This window comes from Drosophila eugracilis, unplaced genomic scaffold, assembly GCF_018153835.1.
Source record: "Drosophila eugracilis isolate 14026-0451.02 unplaced genomic scaffold, ASM1815383v1 contig_367, whole genome shotgun sequence".
Taxonomy (NCBI): Eukaryota; Metazoa; Arthropoda; class Insecta; order Diptera; family Drosophilidae; genus Drosophila; species Drosophila eugracilis.
In genome coordinates this window covers 6,031,035-6,051,948 of record NW_024573224.1, presented here as the reverse complement: position 1 = coordinate 6,051,948, position 20,914 = coordinate 6,031,035, and the positions used below count along the sequence as shown (strand labels likewise).

The window sequence follows — 20,914 nt, the reverse complement described above, 5'->3', positions numbered from 1 at the left end:
TACGCATTTTCCCCAGCAAGATGATTTATGCCGGTGGAGGAAATGGAAATAACTCCCCAATGGGTACGATTTTGTTTCGTATTGGGGGGAAATTCCTGCTTATCGCTCGTAAATTGCTGAAAGGCGTAACAAGAAATTAAGCTTGTGGCTTAGCGCACTTGCAACAGAAATGGAAACGCAATCGGAATGGAAATGGTAACGGAAATGGGTTGCTTACTGGGTACTGGGCAGTGGGGGTAGCATTATGAGGGTCCATGGGATGGGAAAGACACGCGTTCCTCACAAACCTCGACACGTGCCTGATGCCACACGAACACATTCTGGACAAGCCACTGAGAGAAAGGCAAATACCATTCGAATAAAAATAATCTTTACAAATAGTTTATAATTGTAAATATTTGTTTCATTGTATTTTGATTAAATTATATTTACTAGCCATTTCCACACTCAGCATCTGCTTTACTTTATTCCTGGCATTACCATTAGTACTTCTGTGTAATTCAAAACTCGGAACAATAGCGAACAATTTTTTCAAGTGCAACCGCTTGTGTTGAAAACGAAATTGAAAACTGTTAAATAAATCGCAAACGAGTTTATTGCTCGAGTGGTGTGCACCGCGGCACAAAGAGAGGTCGAGATAACCAGCATATAACCAACACATTCCAACCAGTCGACATCCATATCCCACTCAGCCAACTCAACCAACTTATCCAACTCATCCAGCATATCATGCATATCCCGAACTGAAAAGGACCGCAGACAGACGGAGGATCCACTTGAGGCTGCGTGGGCCGCATTCACTTAACTTTAATTTTGCGCTACAAAACACAAGGGTGCGGGCGTGGGGAGGTTGCTGGGCAGAGCCGAGACAGACGTGATTGGATTTTTATATTCAATATAAAAAGGATTATATGGCATTTGTTGTGCGGGCATTGAAAGTTCATAATGATTGGAAAAGTTAGGGCCACTCAGACGGACCCTCTTCCGTTTGAGCTTTGGCTTACACGTGGCGTGTAAAATCAATTTTAAGCCCCGAAATGAGTGCAACGTGGCCATTAGGGAGTCCTAAACCAGCGACACCTGCCAGCGTCCTTCAAAAAGGTGTATATAATAGCTCTATACTCGTGTATATAAATAGCTCATGCCATGGTGGCCAAAGCCATGGGGCTTTTTGGGGCCTAAGCACTTCCGGCGTGAAAATGTTCGGCATGTGTGAAATATCCTGGCGCCGTATGAAGATTATCTAGATTATGCAGAGATGCCATGGAATAGCCAAGCAGAAGCCACTTTCCAATTTAAGAGCTGACCACCATTCATTCTGGCTAATGGATAATGGCTAACGGTCGGTCTTAATAGTTTCGCCTGACAGTTTAAAGTGTCCGACAGTTTAATGGACCTTGTCCAGTATTTATTGTATTAATATTGCACCGATAAAATGAGAAAGGAAAGGCCTTAACGCACACTAAGGAAAATTAATGGGAATTGAGGAAATCGTCAGCAATTCAATTTGAAATACTAGAGTTTAAAAAGTAATATGCATGTACCTGAAAGTATGCAACAAAATAGTCTCTAACATTGATTTTAGACGCCTTGCATTACCCATTTATTTATAATTATCTACTTTTTAATAAAGAAATCGCTTAAATTTCCCTTAGTGCAGCCTTGGTAAAACCCATGTTAATGGCTTGTGGGCTGGTCAATTGTTAATCATCGTGTACTTACCTCGGGTATATCATCTGGCACCTTTCCCATCCATGATAATGAGAGTATCGTGCAATCGCATTTTGTGTTGATGTTTCGCTCAAAGTGTAAATGCATTTTATGGCCCAGAAGCGAAGGCCGACTAACTATATCCTCAAGTTGCGGTCGGTTTTTTTTTTTTTGTGTAGCTATAGCTGCTCAACGCCGATTTAAGCCACACACATGTTGCTAAAATAAACAGAGAGTGAGAAAGAGAGAAAGAAAAATTATATTGGGGGTTTGGGGATGAGTTTCATTATCGTTTAGTATAACATGCCAATAACTAATTTACGATGAAAGCCAAATGGAGTAGCTGTTCCTGCTACTCGTGTTGCCAATGTTGTTATTATTATTCTGGTTACTGCTGCTGGTACCTTATCAGGCTAAAACACAAACACACACAGCCAAGAGCCAGCTGCCTTTCGGGTCATTGGATGTGCTTTGTACGGGGATTTATTGGTGGGTGGAACGATGTTCCGGCATATGTTAGCCGTGCTCCCCCTGAAGCGGTATCAACTTCAGCGTGCTCCTTCAAGGGTTGACAAATTGCACCACACACACAAACACACTCTCGCAGACACACAAACTGGCTTACAAGTAGAACGCACACCCACGTACACGACATAATTTGAAGCATGCTTTTCAGGGCACACTAATTGGTATTAGTGGGAAAGTGGATGTGTCCTATCTTCCTTTACTTCGTCAGGATAACCCACTCACACACACACAAGCGACCCGCTCATAAAATTCCTTTTTACCAAATGGCATACTTATATTATATAAATATCAACTTGCTCGCAGACTTTGAAAACTTTATACGGAAGTCGAATGCCTCGGTGGCCAAAGTTTGAATTTGTTAATTTTGTTACTCTTGGTCTTTGAAAGAAAGTTGAGGAGCACGATAAGCTCAATATAATAATTTAAGAATATTTAACTTTTCTTAAATTGCTTTCAAATCTCAATGCACTAAAGAGTTAAGTTATTTCCAAACTGAGCATGAAGATAAACAATCTTTTAAAAATTCTAACAGAACATTGCACTCTGTTGGAAACAATTACATAAATACAATGCGCCCCTATTTACAAAATATTACAAAATGGTAAGAGCTAAAACGTTGTCAAAAACTTCCACGTCACTTTCGCAACGCCACTCATTTAAATTATTTAAAAAGTTTTCAGGCAAAAAGTCGAGTAAAGTCTTGCCGGGCTAAGGACTAAGAGCTCTGGGCAAAGGAAAACAATCCCTCGCTGAGCAAAGCAAACGGAGTGCCCTCCAGTATGAGAATGTTTCAAATTATGCTTGAATAATTGATATGGCTTGCTGCTGTCTGTTGTCTCGTTTGATGACTGCTTGACTAGCCGGCTTCTCGTTTTCTGTATTTGGTCTAGGCAGGATGGCATTACACATAGAAAAAAAGATAATACTGAATTACAAAAGTTTCAGATAACTTAACTCTTGCCATGACCTTATTTAGTTAAAATTACATATTTAAGTTGTAATTACCTAGTTTGGATCTACCTTTACATTGTAGAAAGTTTTTCCCAGTGTATTGCCTGTGGCTGAGAGGACTCGAAGATGTAAACGGCAAGGAGGAGACGAGGGTGCCCAAGCAGAGACAAAAGCACACACGCATTTGCTTCAATTATGTCGTGCGCTTTGTCTGATTGAATTTGACATGTGATATACCATTTTTGATTGCGTATACGCCCCGGGGGCGAGCCTTCATCAGGGCGAGCATCTGAAAGCCAACTAATGGAATCTTTCGCTAAGGATTTGCCCTTTTGCCTGCTTAAATATTGATAAAAAGCCAACTACAAGTCCTTATAAATTGAAGAGTCCTTTGAATTCCATTTCAATAACACATACACACACACACACACACACACACACATACATACATACACATAGACAGACAGACAAGCAGGATAAAAAGCGAACGAATATGGGAGGAATGCATTCTCGAGTAGTTCACGAGATGAATGATTGCACAACCGTGGGGCACATTCCGAACGTGTTACTTTCGCCACTCTGCGATTGCCAGACAGCCATTGTTCGCCTGCTTTTAAATTGTTCAACGTGCCGCATTTGGCAGCCAACCTGCACATTTCCACCCACCGAAAACCCACCGAAACGCCAGCCTTTCGGCGCTTTCATGCGACACTGAGCACTTTTTTAGCCGTGTGCGGTTCATGGTCGCCATAACGCGTCAGAGTAACGAAAATAACTGAGGAGGAGGCGGCGTCGGCGTCGTCGTCGGAAAAGCTGTCGAAATGCCAGTCAGAATATGGCTAGAGCGGAAAACTTCGGGCAGGTGATGCAGCTGGCTGTGCAACGGACACGACAACCTGGGCCAGACATCATGAAATATGCATTTAACCATCAACAATGGCAACCAGCCTTGGTAATGGCCACCAGCCATACTTACGAATAAATAAAGCCAAAATTACTCTGTACAAGATTACTTAATCCATTCGAAATGCAATTTTGTTATTGATGCAATTTACTGCACTCAAAGGCCAACAAAGGCTTTGTGTAAATAAATCAATTAAACAATTGAATCAATATCCATCAAATTCCTGTTCAAATTACAATTTGTTTTCTGTTTACGCCAATACTCTTTTCTTTCCCTCTTTGGAAAAACAAACCCCTAAAGCATTTTACTTCTGCCTAAAATATAGGATTTGTTTCGGCTTTGCCATTAAAAGTTAATTATGTGGAAAGAAGCTGAGACGGTATATACACAAAGTAAACTTTGTTTTTCCATCTCTTTCATTTGCAATTAGCCTGCCAAAATTAGATTGCGTATACGCTCCATAGTACACAGTTCGCTGTAAGGCGCTTAACTATTATGTAGTCGTAACTGCTGTTGCTCTTGTTGTTACAATTAACACTGTTTCGGGTAAAACTTTTGCTCTGTTCGCTGGCTAGCATAATTTTTGGCATGCGGTAACTATTCTGACAGTGGTAGCAAAAGTTTCAGTTTGATAAATCAACAACTGTTTCTGAAGTCTTCTTAATATTTATATTTAAATTCGATTTAAAATAAAAGGTTTCACAAAAATCATTTCCATAATACTTAACTAAATTGCTTCCTCACTGTGCTTTAAGGCAAAAAAATTTGATAATTACTAATCCGATGGTCAAATATCAACTTTGAATGCATTTACTTTTTTTAATCACTTACCACAGTAATTAACTGATTTTAATTAATATTATCTAAATGTAGTCAGCGGCACACACATGCTCATTACAGGATTATAATAAATGCAAGCTAATTCCAGCCTTTATTTACACAATAATCGAGATTAACATTTTGCTCCCCACTGTATATTTAATGCATAATGTCCGGGCCAGTGGCTTGATATCCGACCCGTCCTCGGCCCCCACTTAATGCCGCTAAAATCCTGATTTACTTTTTATCCTTCGCGCATGTCCCTCCATTATGTCTGCGAATTAATTGTGGCAATTTTCTTTTGATCCTTGGGGCACAGGACGGAATTTGAATGCACGCAATTATTTCATTTTCATCATGCTTTTCATCTACCTAACGAGCTGGCATTGTTCATATTTTCTTGTCCCTGTCTCGTTTATTGCTGTCAGCGGTCCGGGAATGCCCTTGAACCGCCTGAAACTAGCCCAGTCCGCTGCTCCTTTTTGCATATACCCCCGTACTGTATATAGTATAATATGGTATAATGGAAGTGCAACGGTGCATGCAACAAGAATACCAAATACAACACACAGCAAAGTCGAGTGGAAGGAACGAGCAACTTTTGTTGTGCCCAATTCGAAACTTGTGTGTGCGTTGCCCTCGACTCGAAAGTTTCGTGACGTTGGCCACAGGAAAAATATTCCACATACTCATGTATAGTAAGTAGCGTTCACATGACGACTTGTATCGGAAAGCTATTTATGCCAGCCTTTGGTTTCAGTTTAGTTTATAGAGTGCAAAGGCCGTTCGTAAATCAAAAACCTTGGGTGGGGAATCTTTCTATATGGCAAATAATTTTAATTATGGAATTTTTGTTTCATAAATTATAAGGCTAGGACGCGGGAATATTTATTGCAATAAATTGCAAAAGTTTAAAGATATATTATATACAGAAAATTACTATTTACAATGTTAATGTTACATTTCAGTAAGTTGCCTTTCATTGTAAAAGGAAACACTTTAGAAACATCAAAACTTCTTATAAACGAAAATGTTATTAAAATCCATTTCTATACACTTCCATGGAGTTATATCGATATACCACTATCTTTTAACTTTCCAAAGAACCTTCAGTAATGGAGAAAAAACATAATGCACTTTTGCAATTTACTGAAACTTTTAAAACTCAAAACCTATAATTTTCCGAGTAACCACCGTTGTGAAAAGGATATAATATAATCCTAACTTTGGTTTTAAGTTTCCCCTAATTATGTGTGTGTGCCTGCTTTGTTGTGTGCCGCATGCCAGGCAACCAGTGAGATTGAAACAAGTTCAAAGCCCACGTATCCCACAACAATTTTTTTTTGGTTCTGTTTCCCCCGTTGGGGGGAAAGTAATTGCCGGCAGTTCAGTTTCCACTGCCCATGGGGCATTCGGTTTAATTAGCCACACGCCAACAAGCACAAGAAATGCGTTTGAAAAGAAGAAAGTATTAAAAACTAGGAAGCAACAAAAGGCGACACCAAATAGGACGTGCATGCATTTAATTGGCGAGCTTTTCCAGCCAAAGAACCACTCCCTTTTTTTTTTTTTAACTCTTCCCTTAGAGCTGGAGCTTGGAAAAACCAGAAGACAAGAAAAAGCAATAAAATTTTGCATAAATGACGAAATAAATGACAGCCAAGAAAAGCAACATTGACAAATACGCACACAGGGGGAAGAAAAGGGAGGTTGGGGGCAGATTGGAGGTTGGAAAAACAGCTCTTCGGGGTGCCGGCTACATCGAATGTCTTTCTATGTGTGCACTGAGCTTTAATGGTGGAAAACCGATGGGGAAAACACAGGGGAAATGCCATATAAAAGCTGACGCTGGGCTCTTTTCCCTGCTGCCCTCCATTGTTCGTGCTTGTTTATTGACTTTCTGCGGGGTTTGGGGCAGTTTAGGGGGTGTGTGTGTCGAATAATTTGTTTCTACTTTAACCTAACCTAAACCACCCCATCCCTCATTCTCCATTCCCATCCCCAATCCCATTTCCATTCCGATTCCCTTTTTGGAAAACATTTTGGGGAAATTGTGCGCCTCAGTGGCGCTACAGTTACCCAAAATGTATCTGCTCGTTGTTTTGGGTGCGTTTTTCCTTCTCCTCCTTGACAATATAAACAATTTTTCCATTATTTCCATTCCGCCGCTGCTTCTACTGCTGCTTCAGTTATGCAAAATAATCAACATGGCAGATATTCAGATATTGGCAAGGCAAAGAATAACACAAACAATAACAATCACGAAAAACAAAAACCAACCAACAAAAAATAACAAAAACAAAAGCAAAGCCGTCTGTTGTCAATGGCGAAAATATTGGCAAAACATTCGGAAAAAACCGCAAATCGAGCAAACTGCACTTGAACTTGCCACAAAGACCCGCCACATCGTCCTCCCAACGTCAGCTCGAATTATATAATGCAAATCGCGATAAATTACAGTCTAACATCGTTAGGTTGAACTTCTTATTTATGAACAAGAATCTTTAATACATATTTCTAATTCATAGCTTAAAACAATCTGAAGCCATTAATGGAAATGAAACGTTAAACAATCGTACTCAAACGAATTACACGAAAGTGAAATCAAGTACAGTCCTCTGTAATGCTGATGAATAGATGCTTTGAATAGTATTAAAACGTTATGATTAGTTAAATGATTAGTTAGTTATGATTAGTTAAAGAAAAAAATATTTCAATAATATTAAAACAGATCTTACTATTTTGCTGATATACCCATATTAGTTTTGAAAATATAATTTTTAATAACATAAAAAGTAAACAAAACAACAATAAAATATTCACGGAGTATTTGAGTGTGTTTTACATAACAAAATAAAATTTCGGATTTATAAAAGAAAATTTAAATAATTTTTAAAAACTCCCCAGTTCTGAAAGATCCGATCTATCGACGTTGGACTGTATTTGCGAAATAGTGGACGGGGGAAACTGAAACGCAGCGAAATAAGACAAAATGTAATGACCTTGGCAGCCAAGCGCCACAGCAACGCTAACACACATTGGCATACACACACTAGCTCACACACCCCCGCATTCAAGCACACACAAACTTAAAAATAATTTCTCAAAGAGAAGCGCCCAAGAACAAAAACAAGAACAAGACATTGGCGGTCATGCGTCGACGTCGACGTTGGCAGCGGCATCTAAATTATGCAAACTGAGAAATTGCGGCACATCGCACACTCTAACTCACACACACACACACGTACCCATTATATCCCGTCCAGCTGTCGCCCCAATGCAAATGTAACGGTTATGTGCTATGTGGCTTAAATGCTTATCGCTCCGGCTGACCAACTAACGGAATTTCAATTTTGGCACGCATTTCCACGGGCTTTTTATAGGCGTGTGCTCCTGATTGCTCTTTTCTCCGGCTATACTTTTCCCGCCGGAGTCGTTTTTCGATTAGAGCAGAGAAAAAAACAAGTTTTGAATAATATTATGATGTATTAGATGAATTTACATCAAATTTTAAACTGGATACCAGTATTTCAGATCAATATTACAGATATGAAAATTTTCCTTTTAAATTGAAAAAGATCCTTGGCCAATTGGGTTCTGAACCCAGACCTTTGCTATTCAATTCCCTTAAATAATAATAACTTTTTCCAGTGCAGGGAAAACATAACACACCCGTTGTAACCAACTGCGAAAGCCAATGCCGATCGATTTTCACTGTCATTGGTTGTTTGATGCGGATTAATCGAAAACGTGCGTGGGCAGCTCACTCAACTGAAACTAGAAACGAATCGCTGGGAGTTAAAGTCGTGTAAGCCAAGCAAATATGGCTGATAAAAAACGTTTAACCAAGGTAAGAACTAAGGCAACAAAGCAGCTTTAATTAGCCCAGAATTCAGGGAGTTTTTTTTGTGGCGCCCTAGGTGTTGTGCTGATGTGGCCACAACAAAAACTCACCCACACACATACATACGGTCGAACTTCGTAAACACGAACTTTTTTATACATCACAAAACTAAAGTTAGGGGATGTAAGTTAAAGATACTTTTAGAGATGATAAGTTTTTGAATATCATATCTATTATCTTTGTCTTAAAATAGATTGAATTTAAAGATGACGAAGCAAAATCTTATTATCTTAAAAAATAAAAATGTTTCACTGTTTTCTGCTTGTTCTTGTTTTCAATTTATATTTAGGGGGTTCCTAAACTCAATTAATAAGATTTTATCTAAAACAAAACATTGCTATAGACTCTTCTCATAACCATAATTTTAAAAACACAAAAATGCAATAATTTTGGTAAGACTTTTTGGTGAGCACTTAGAAATTCCAAATATTCAGTAAACTAAAAAGTTATTTTCTCAAATCAATTCGATTTAGGGAATTTGCCCTGTATTATAGACATTCACACTGTCCGTGGGCTTTGGGGCCAATCCACCACCGAGTGAGAGAGGCTAAAAGGATGTTTGCCAGCCAGGGGACAACGGAATTCCGCAACTCACCTGTGAAGTCCCCGTCCCCGTCTCGGCTGCTCCGGCTCCTTGAAGTGCTACCGTACCGTTGAAAGTCCTGCTATGGGAAATCTGAACTGATCCAATCGAATTACAGTTTTTCAACCGAAAAATTGGTGCACCGCCAACGGAATCGTGTGTGTTCTTTTCTTGCAACTGTTTTGGGGCAGACGTTCCCGTTACTTTTTCCCGTTTTTCTGTTATTTTACTTTTTTCTTCTCCTCTCACACACACGCACACAGTCACGGGCAGACGCACACAAATGCAAACGGGGAACGCACATGCAGCGCGGTTGGAGTACCGTTAGCACACACTGCTTGCAACGACGCCCGAACGTGGACTGTCTGAGAATTTGGATTCCGGAAAGTTTGCATGGGCACTACGTAGGATAAGGGGGCGCCAAAGAGCGCGCCTGCGCTTCATATAGTCCGACCGCATAGTTCTTATCAACGGAACTGTCAAACTGACGGAATTTACGCGCTCCGGTTGTTGTTAACGGGTATTGATTTTTGGTTACTGGCAAGCACTGCAGTTACTTTGTATTAAAACGGAGTTTTGGACTTTTCTACAAAAGACTACATTTTTCACACTACTTTAAGGTCGAAAAATTAATACTTTACTTTCTACATTTATTTATAGTTTTTAAATAAACAAATGAACATAGCAGAGCTACTAACAGAAAGCTGTAACTAGGCTGTTATGCTTGTAACGCCTGCGAGGGCTGCACTGCTTGTCACGATAAGATATCGATTGGTGGCCATATCGACCAGGTGGTAACTAGGGCTGTAAAGTCGATATATTTTATCTTAAGGTTTCACGTTATATTTAACAAACCTTAACAAACTTGTTTAACAGGAATTAATAATTTAAATATAATGAAAATGTGATGTATTATATATTTCTTAATTTATCTAAGGCAAACAAAACTAAGAAGTAAACTAAGAAATGTTCTATTATAAACCTCAAAAGTTGGTCATAATGGGAAAATAGAATAGAAAATGTAACTTTACTGCAGAACAAGAGGCTTCATTTATACCTTAACTTTATGAGCAATGAACCTCTTCTAATAATAATAATAAGTATCCGATTTTTGTCGATACCGAATGTGACCTGACAACCCTGTTGGCAACCCGTTAAGCAGTGCTCTGCAACGACGAAGCAGTGCAACGTTGTGCAGCACTGAACACCCAGCAGATTTCTCGTTTCGTTTCCCTAATAAATTGTCAATAACTTTGCCAGTCGCTGGATGCAGGTTGTTTCTTTATGCCAATATTATTTGTTGTGCTGCCGCGTGCGCGAGTGTGTGTGAGTGAGTGAGTGTGTCAGTGAATGTGTGTGTGAGCGGGCCTTGGATTGCCCCGAATTGCATAGATTGCAAAAAGGCCAGAGAGAAAGGCCCAAAGGAAAATTGTGCAATAGTCGCGAAAATCGAAGGACTCACAGCAGGACGACGACGATGTGAAGCTGCAGGCGGGCGGTAAATTGGAATTAACTAAGGAAATCATGTGCCTGGCGGAGCAACCGCAGAAGCAACCAAACCGGAGCAGCACCTCACCCACATTCAATGCGAAATACAGGCGAAAATGCCTGCTCCTCCTCACGCTGCTCCTCTTCCACGGCTGCTTCAGTGGACTCCATCGAGCTGCCGCCTTCAACTGCACAGCCCACGGCGGACGCTGCCAGAACGACGGGCAGTGCCAGGAGGATGGACAGTGCCTGTGCGCCGATGGATGGCAGGGACCAGAGTGCCAGTTCTGCGGCGGAAAAGTCCGGTAAGTAGGGGTCAAGCATGTTGAAAGATCAGTTCCAACTCCTATATTGGAGAGATTAGGTCACCTACACAGATACAGTATAACCTCCTTTACCTGAAATGCCTTTATGTGTATTTTGTCTGACATTCCCGTTTCTTATCGTATCTTGTTTAAGGAAAAATCTATAAGATACGCACCACTTGATTTTGATATTATCCAGGTCGCTGCTATCTTGATACCATAATAAATATTTTGTGATAATTTCTCATGTCGCTTTTATGTTATCTACATATCAAAAGATAGGCCTCGTATCTGCAAATAAACATTTCTAGTTATAGATTATATATTTTGACTCATTCCAAGGTCAAGTTCCCAATATAAATTCTGTTGGAAGAGATTTCCAAAGCACCCCCTTTCGACTTGTGTGCCAGGAACGTTTGAACTACGCAGGGTGGACTGTATTTACATTTTCTTATCATTTTGATATGCGAATAATCTTAAGTTGAAAACAATTCTTTACGTGAGATATCATGTTGGAAACCCACCCTATCGCTTTAATGAATATGTTTTTATATATTGACATTTTTATAAGTATTTGATTCTTCTGACATATTTAATTGAAATGCTGGTAACTGGTAGAGTCATCAATATAAATTTGTCTTTCTGCTTAGTCGCTGTCCCCACTGTGATTCACTGCACGTTATTCAATCAGATCTCCTCTACCTTTTTCGGACCGGCCTATTTGTGTCAGGCAACGGTTCAGTTTCATCTGGTCGGACGGGTTCTTGGCCGGGCTTATCTCAACTCTCTCCCTCATCCCACCGTCTCCCATTTCTCCCGTTCTCTTTCTACCATTTCTCTTCAAACATTCTTTCACCTGCTTTCCGCTTTCTACGCCTCCTGACGGTTCCAATACGGATTACTTAATTAGTTCTCTTTGACTTTGAACTTATTCGGGGCAGAGGCTACCGTTTTTTGGGTTCTGCTTTCAGCCATATGAGCTTCTTTGACAGGTATACTGCATGGAATATATATTTTTGCTTATAAACTACAGATACAATTCAGTCACTAAATACTCTTATTATTCATCATGTATTTTGTATCTTATTCAAGTCGAAACAAAGATCTTTATGGTCTACTGTTAAAAAACAGTTAAAAAGTACTAAGAACTATAAACTCCAAACAGTAAAAGCAGTCTTAAGCTATGCGAAGATCAAAAAGATCGTTCTTGACCTATTTTCTAGACTCTCGTTCGTATAATTCCCAGATCTTATTCTAATAGCCAGATTTTGTTTCGCCAAACAATAAGATAACCGTTTTTTTTGCCAGCTATAAAGTGATATTTAAAATTAGAGGTCAAATAGTTATTGTTGCTTTCGCCTGCGTGCATATGTTATACTATATAGATACATGAGCGATGTCGTTGGGCCAGTTTGGTTGCTCACGCTCACGTTGGCGTCATAAAGCTTATGAAATGGTTTGTTTATGTTTCTTAACAACGGCTATTTGCTCGCGGAGCCCGATAAGAGAGTGTTCTATCTTGACATTAATTAAACCCATTCACCTGCCGTGATGATGGGACCTGGAATTTGCGCACTCGACCATTGAGGTCGTCGTTTCACCTGCCACACCATCCAGAAACCAGTTTGGTCTATACAGAGACCCCTGATCTCGACCTGCGGTTAAGCTGTCGAATTGCTGAATCGCAGCTTTCAGTGGGCCATAAATTCCGGGGCTACACATTTTGTACGTTCAATTTGAAACGGTGATAAGGGGAATTCTTATCAGCAGTGTGTGTGTCCGCTTATCGCCTGTGAATTTCTATTTTTTTTTTTCACGTCCAGGTCCAGCAAATGCCTGTGTTTGCCACACGGCTCTTTGGCTCTTTGAGAGCCAAACGATTTTGCCGGCTTTCTATGCAAAAAAAAAAAAAAACAGGGCGCAATCAAACTGGTTTCCCTCACTCCCAATGCATTCCAACCCATTGGCCACATGACGAGGGCGCCTAGTCACCTACTCTGGCTCTCGATTCACCAGATATAGCTTAGATAGCTTCATTTTCCATCTCCAAAGCTGTGCGTAAGCTTGGCGCTCGAGTGCACAGAGTGACTCACCGGCTGCCAATGAGTGTGTAAATATATCTTTGCCCAACATTGATTTTTCGTGGCTATCGCTTGATACGGCCCCAGGCACGGGCTGCATCCCGGCTGGACGAGTGTTTACTCAAAGTTTAGAATTGACCGAGACACAACGCCCACACGCCGCAGTCTCCAACAGTTGCGGTCAGAATAACAGGAGGCTTTCTTAATAACAGGCCTAGAATGTTATAAATTTAACAACAATTTAATGATTTGCTCATTACACCAAAATAATAAAAATATAAAGACCCAAAAATGCAACCAACTTTATTTGATAATGATTGGTGGTTGGTCATCGTTTATATGCGGAAAACAAAACAAAGTCTACTTTAGATAAGCTAGTGTTACTATCAATAGATAAACAAGTAATTATATGGTAAAGCAATTAAATAATATTTATGCATTGAAAGTGTTTTCCATTAGCCAAAAAGGGTTGAAAATGCTATTGTTTTGGCTGCAAGTGTGTTTGTGCTACATGCAGTACTTATCGGCACTTGCACGATGTAACGTGAGTCGCATTTAGAATGCGGAAGGCAGGCTACTGATTCCACTTTCTCTGAGTATGCTGGCTATGTGAGTTAATTGCTTAAACTAGTGCAAATAAGCAAATTGAAAGAGTTTGTAAAAGTTTTCTTCACATGATACAGAGTTTAAAGCTGCAATGGTACGAATAATAAGAAAATGAGGAACATTTGAATCTTTTTATAGAAACAGGAAGCGTTTATAATAATTCAGTTTAAAATATACTACACTATTCCACTCAGTTATTCTGATATAATGAAATGCTGTCGCTTTTATCTCTTTGAGCTTGCAATATATTGTGCTTAGCTTGGTGGGATCCCACTATTCTATATAGTTTAATATAATTATTAAACTTGTTTGGGATGCATCAGTTCAGAATTTAACCAATGAATATTCATTTTTAATTAGTTTTCTTTGGCTTTCTAACTATTAAATGGGCTGTCCTCTTGACCGTTTAATTGAAAAGTTTAAAGATCAACTATTAAGACCGTTACTGCAAGTAGGGGCTAAAATATAATTGTCACATTTGTAGAGCAGTGCGCTTTGTGCCCGGCACAGCTGTAAATTGAAATCAGAGCGACTAAATCAGAGGAAAGCAGTTATTTATAAGCGGATGTACAAACAAAACACTAAGAAAATATCAAGACAGACAAAGGAAGGCTTTGGCAGGCGACTGCCGGATACCCTTATCACATTTCAAGCTCTTAAATTGTCACAAGTTCCGACCAAGACTGTCTTCCAGACATATTTTCACTCGCGTAATCCCTGTTAGCAAGACAAAGACGATGGGGTAGAAATGCCTAAAGAGTGGAGAATGTACGGCGACTTTGTGAGACTGCCCCGAGTCAACAGTTGAGCGGCTTCAGGTCGGTCACACACACTACACGTATTACGTAGTATTATATATAGGAAACTATACTATCTCATATACACTCCCCCCATATAAATTGTAGATTGCAATTGCAATAGCGCTGGTCGGCTGACCGGCAAATTCAATTATCTTCTCACAGCATCGGACGGGCTATTACCATTTGCATACGTGCATGTGCAATGAGCGCTGCACTATCGCTAAATCGATAGAGAAATTGATTTATTTTGCCACCTCGAAGCTAATGGATTCCACAACCCCTTTCTCCGTATCTTTTAATCTATCTTTGCAGCATGTACCACCCGATGGGGACGATACACGACGGCTGGGGCAACTATTCTGTGAGTGTCAAGTGCAGCTGGCTAATCGATGCCAGGCATCCGCACTGGAACCGCCGACATAACACCAATCCGTCGCGTACCGCCAACATAAGGATCCACCTGCGAGAATTTGCCACGGAGTGTGGCTGGGATCACCTGTACATATATGATGGCGACAGCGTGGATTCGCCCCTGCTGGCGGTCTTCAGGTGGGCTTTATGTTTATTTGCAACATATTCTGTTCATTACTTACCTTTCGATTGCCATTCTTCCTTTTAGTGGCCTCATGTACCGCGGCAACTTCTCTATTCGCCGAGTGCCACAGGTGATAGCCAGATCTGGGACAGCCCTTGTGCACTTCTTCAGTGATGATGCCTACAACATGTCTGGCTTCAACCTCACCTACAAGATGAATGGTTGTCCTTCGGATAGTGATGGTAGGATTATCCACTTATTTAAAACGATTTAGTTACATGTTTAACATCGCTTTCAGAGGTGGAGTGTTCTGGCCATGGCAAGTGCCATGATGGCGACTGCATCTGTGATCCCATGTACAGGGGTGAAGCCTGCAACATTGCCGCCTGTCCCAACAACTGCATGGAGTCGAAAAGCCAAGGCCATTGCCGACCCGACCAGGAACGGTTAGTTGGTTATATATTTAGCACTCTCCGATTTTCACATAGCACTTTACACATAAGTTTCTTGAACGTACTCTTTAACTTATATCTATAAAAAACGATTCATTCATCTAATAATAAAATGCAATTGCTTTCCTGCGTAATTGAGTTTAAATTCAAACAAACTAAACTGAATCTGAAAGAAAATCCAGTAGAAACTAAATCTATGTGAAAACAGAGAGGGACTTTTCAAATTTTCAATTACTGATTAAACCTTGTAATTTCCCGCAGCTGCTCCTGTTACGAAGGCTTTGCCGGCGACGACTGCAGTCAGATCAGCGCCCACGGCGCCTGGTCCACGGTCCATCCGAAGCACTCACAGGCGCCAGCAGGCAGCGCCTCCCATGGCGCCACCATCTGGCGAGACACCCTGCACATCGTGGGCGGAGAATCTTATGGGCGAGGCGAACTAATGAGCACCTATGACTTTAACGGCAACGTGTGGGAGACGGTTCACCCCGCGGATGGTGGTGAAGTCCCTGACAAGCGATACGGTGCATCAACAGTGATGTACGGCGACAAGATCTTCATGTACGGTGGTGTGGTCAAGGGCCAAGGCATTTCCAATGAACTTTGGGCCTTCGACGTTTCGGCTCGAACGTGGACAAACATCACAGTGCGGGTGGATTCATCGTGCAATGCCACTGGAGGAACCACTGCATTGTGCGGACCCCTGCATGTGGTGGGTCACACAGCCACGTTGGTGCCCGGATACGGGGATAAGAATAACTACCAGTACATGGTGGTCATCTTTGGCCACTCACCGAACTACGGCTACCTCAACACGGTGCAGGAGTTCAACTTTGCGTCGCGGGAGTGGCGCATCGTTACCACCACCGGCTTTGTTGTGAAGGGCGGATACGGACACAGTGCCGCCTATGACTTCCTTACGGAGAAAGTCTACGTTTACGGTGGAATAGTCTCCGAGAGTGAGTCAAGTCAAGTGCTCAGCTCGAGGTTGTATGCCTATGAACCAGCCACGCGTATTTGGAGTCTGCTGTCGGCGGCGCCAAGTGCTCGACTGCTCCATACGGCTAACTTTGTGAACCAGGGACTGATGATGGTCTTCGGTGGAAACACGCACAATGATACCTCGCAGAGCTATGGAGCGAAGTGCTACAGTCAGGACTTGCTAGTGTACGATGTATACTGCGACTCGTGGCATTATCATTCGATGCCGGGCCACCTGCAGGCGGACCTGGCCCGCTTTGGCCACAGTTCGGTGGTTTTTGAGGAGTCGCTGTACATATATGGTGGCTTCAATGGCCAGCTGCTGAGCGATATGCTGAAGTACCAGCCGGGATACTGCAGCTACTACACAAAGCAGGAGAAGTGCACGGGAGCCCGACCTGGAGTGAAGTGCATCTGGGACGTGCAAAAGATGCGCTGCATAGCCATCACGCAAGTCCAGCGATCGGCTATTTATGGGCGTGAGCAATACGATTACGTGGCCTGCCCGTCTAAGAGCAGGCTCACGCTCACCTCGGAACTGCTACACGATGTTCACCGCTGCCAGGAACTGTCCAGCTGCCAGTCGTGTGTGTCCACTGCCTTTGGTTGCACATACTGTGGAAACGGAGTGTGCAGCAAAGAGCGGTGCCGTGAAACCACCTCAATGGCCTCCGTCTTTGAGTCGTCCACACAGCATACAGTGTCCACAGTGAGTCCGCCGTTAAATGCCAAGCACCTGGACTCGTGTCCCATCACCGAGGAGCACCTGGTGTCCTCCGTGTGTGAACAGTTGCATAATTGTCGGGCTTGTTCTGCCGACCTGGCCTGTCGCTGGGACTCGGAGCAGAACCGCTGCCGAAGTTATGTTTATTCCGGTGGAATGGCCATCAATCGGACGCAAGATGAGGTGGCCTGCTCTCCGTCCTGCGCTTCAATGACCAACTGCCAGAACTGCACCGAGGATGAGTGCATCTGGTGCCAGAATGAGCAGCGCTGCGTGGATCGAAATGCCTATACAGCAAGTTTTCCGTACGGTCAGTGCCGAGAGTGGACCACGTTTACGGCCAAGTGCAGATCAGCTCCGGTCCAATCGACTGCTTTAACCGTGGGCAGCACTACGGCGCTGTCAAGTGCTCAATGTGGCTACTACAACAGCTGCCAGATGTGCCTAGATGATCCCGCTTGCGGCTGGTGTGACAATGGCTCCAATACGGGCCTGGGCAGGTGCGTAGTTGGCGGAGCACTGAGACCCTATGATGAAACGGAGTGTGCTCTGAAGCATTGGTTCTTCACATCCTGCCCTCGATGTAACTGCAATGGGCATTCGTATTGTAATGATCAACAGCACTGTGAACAACCATGCAACAATCTTACGACAGGAGCCCACTGTGAAAAGTGTCGCACTGGATACTGGGGAAATCCCATCAACGGAGGCAAGTGCCAACGTTGCGATTGCAATGGCCAGGGCGTTTACTGTCATCCGGACACTGGAAAGTGCTTCTGTACCACAAAGGGTATTGTAGGCGACCACTGCGAGAAGTGCGATTCCCAGAACCATTACCACGGTGATCCGCTAAGGGGTTCCTGCTATTACGAGCTGACCATCGATTATCAGTTCACGTTTAATCTTTCAAAGAAGGAGGATCGTCATTTTACGCAGATCAACTTCAGGAACTCGCCGGGAAAGCCAGAGATCGATGCGGATTTCACGATTACCTGCAGCGTGCCAGCGAAAATGGACATCTCGGTGAAGAGGGCCGGCTTACCGGACATGCTCATCCTAGTGGGAGTTAACTGCTCAACGTTCCGTCATCGGTTTCCCAAGACGGACTACAAATTCGGGCATTCGCCCGATGATAACAGCTCCCTCACCACGTTCTATGTGTTCGTGCACGACTTCCAGCCCCCAATCTGGATACAGATTGCCTTCTCACAGTATCCCAAGCTCAACTTGCAGCAGTTTTTCATCACATTCTCCTCATGCTTCCTTCTGTTGCTGCTCATGGCTGCCGTCCTGTGGAAGATCAAGCAGAAGTACGACATGTTCCGTCGGCGCCAACGATTGTTCGTCGAAATGGAACAGATGGCGAGTCGACCGTTTTCCCAGGTGAGATTTTTGGAAGGTTAATAGATAATTAAGACTCTAATCCATAAATGATTTTGAACAGGTGTTGGTCGATATCGAAAACCGCGAAAGTATTGATCTGAGTCTGACGCTGGAGGGCATTGGCCATCTGTCCAAAAAACGAAAAAAGGTAGGCGAATAAATCAGTAAATCAGTTCTAGAAAAATTGGTTTGGCTAAGTTGGGCTGTAACCATATATAGTCGTAGAATCGATTTTTTTATAAACTAATTTCTTTAAATATAGATAAATTGTATTTAATAATGTTATTTTCCTCAGGAATGTCCCAGTCCCATAGCTTTGGAGCCTTGCAGTGGCAATCGAGCCGCTGTGCTCTCGCTTCTAGTCCGGCTGCCCACGGGTAAGGATGACTACTGATCATAAATGCGTTTTACTTATTAATATCTTTATCCAAACAGGCGGTCTATCGCAAGCGCCGTCTGGCCAGTCCGCTGGTCTGGCCGTGGCCAGCGCCTTAGTCACGTTAGGCAATCCGCGTCGTCCGTCGATCGAGCAGCATCCCAAGGAGCCAAAGTCGAAGCGCAAGCAGAGCCAGCACCCAGACAGTTGTACATAATAACCGTAACACTATGCTTACCTACATAAAGTAATAATGATAACGATAATGATAATAATTATGATAATATGTAACTAGCGAATAGGTACGAGTATATAGAATATTTGCCCCGACTTTCTTCTACTAACCACACACACACACAAGGCAAGCTAGCAAGTTGATAATCCGCAGTTATTATTACTTTAATGCATTAGACTAGTAACGAAACGAGAATGAAAGTAAGAAACAAACAAATAATAATAATTTTTAGCAAAAGGAAATATTTATATACGGTTATATACAATTTGATATAGTTGATAGGTCGAGTAGCGTTGCAATAGTTATAAATGTTTAATTTATTATTTATACCGCGTACGTGAGCTAAGTTCGATGGCAGCAGCTGTATTCAAATTATTAATGTATTTTTTTTACTTAACCACATAGCCTAAGCGTGTTGTTAGAATTTATTTATGCAAATTTTGTGAGCTGCCCTGGCAGTAGCTGCACCAAAAGACGCGACAGTGTCAGGGACAGAAACAGAAAGAGAAACAGAAACCGAGTTACAACAGCATAAAAGACATTCAATTGATCTAAGCAAAAGTTGATGATGAACAGACAAAAAGCGATAAAGATACATGTACAAGAAAGACGAGGAGTAGGAGGAGATAGATGACGAAGACATGCAATACTGTGTTCAATAATAGAAGTATTTCTGTTTTTTTAAATCCGTGCAAATATTTACAACGCAAGACATGAGTGGATCAAGACATAAACCGAAGTGAACAAAACAATGCAAGTGTAAATAAAATACGTAAATTATGAACGCTATATATATAGATAGTAGTTATACATATATACTAATAGCTCTTGATATGAGAACGCGCCCAAAACAAATCAAACGATTAAATTGTACATGCAATCTAGATGAGATCCAACATTTACCAAAATTCCAATTAAATCACAAACTAATCGTAAGGTTTCCTCTTGGCAACAATTGACTACAGAAACACACTCACACACACACACACAGTTAATTAACTTGATAATTCAAACTAAGACAAGTCACAGCAACTAACTAGATGCACTCTCTGTAATACAAATACAAATCCAGAAATGGAACAAACCTCTAGAATCAAAAGGCACTCGTCGATAAAACTTTTACTAACACCTAGAGATCTTTTAAGAAGACACAAACTTTCAAAGTACACAATCTCCAGCCGAGATGTTGACGATCGCTTCGAGTTAGCAGACAGCAGACAGAAGACAGGCAATTGTAAATCAATTTAATTTTTTTAAAAACGATCTAATAAAGTCCATTTACGAAATTTAATTTCAAATTGTAAAATGCGTTTAGAGACATACACTTAATATATAAATATATAAATACTTGCCAACCCAGTTCCAAACCCCGCAAATAAACAAACGAAGATTATAACAAACCATTCGAAGACTTGTTTCTTAAACCAAAAATACCCAAACTAAATGACGACCCCTGACCGCAACAGCTGCAACAAGATATACATAGATAAAGAATCATATATTAGTTTATTAACCAATAAAAAGACACTCCAAATGTAAGCAAAGTGAA

The 20,914-nt window shown here is 41.6% G+C and overlaps 2 protein-coding genes across 3 annotated transcripts in view; one reads left to right on the top strand and one right to left on the bottom strand.

Annotated features, from left to right (window-relative positions):
• The window catches only part of LOC108115797 (tubby-related protein 4), a 28,308-nt gene extending 18,205 nt beyond the window's left edge, over window positions 1–10,103 (bottom strand). For both annotated transcript variants that reach the window (XM_017227378.2, XM_017227380.2), the window contains exons 1-2: window positions 9,412–10,103; window positions 1,723–1,929 (exon numbers count right to left, since the gene is read on the bottom strand). In XM_017227378.2, the coding sequence (XP_017082867.1) occupies window positions 1,723–1,818 (96 nt within the window). In that variant the 5' untranslated portion in view covers window positions 1,819–1,929; window positions 9,412–10,103. The remainder of the gene's footprint in view (window positions 1–1,722; window positions 1,930–9,411) is intronic.
• Window positions 10,104–10,600: 497 nt separating this feature from the next.
• On the top strand, window positions 10,601–20,914 carry LOC108115850 (attractin-like protein 1). The gene is made up of 8 exons (XM_017227464.2): window positions 10,601–11,192; window positions 14,992–15,228; window positions 15,299–15,456; window positions 15,513–15,660; window positions 15,928–18,754; window positions 18,816–18,902; window positions 19,050–19,131; window positions 19,190–20,914. Exons 1-8 carry the CDS (start codon window positions 10,924–10,926, stop codon window positions 19,345–19,347), a joined length of 3,966 nt encoding a protein of 1,321 aa, XP_017082953.1. The 5' UTR covers window positions 10,601–10,923; the 3' UTR covers window positions 19,348–20,914.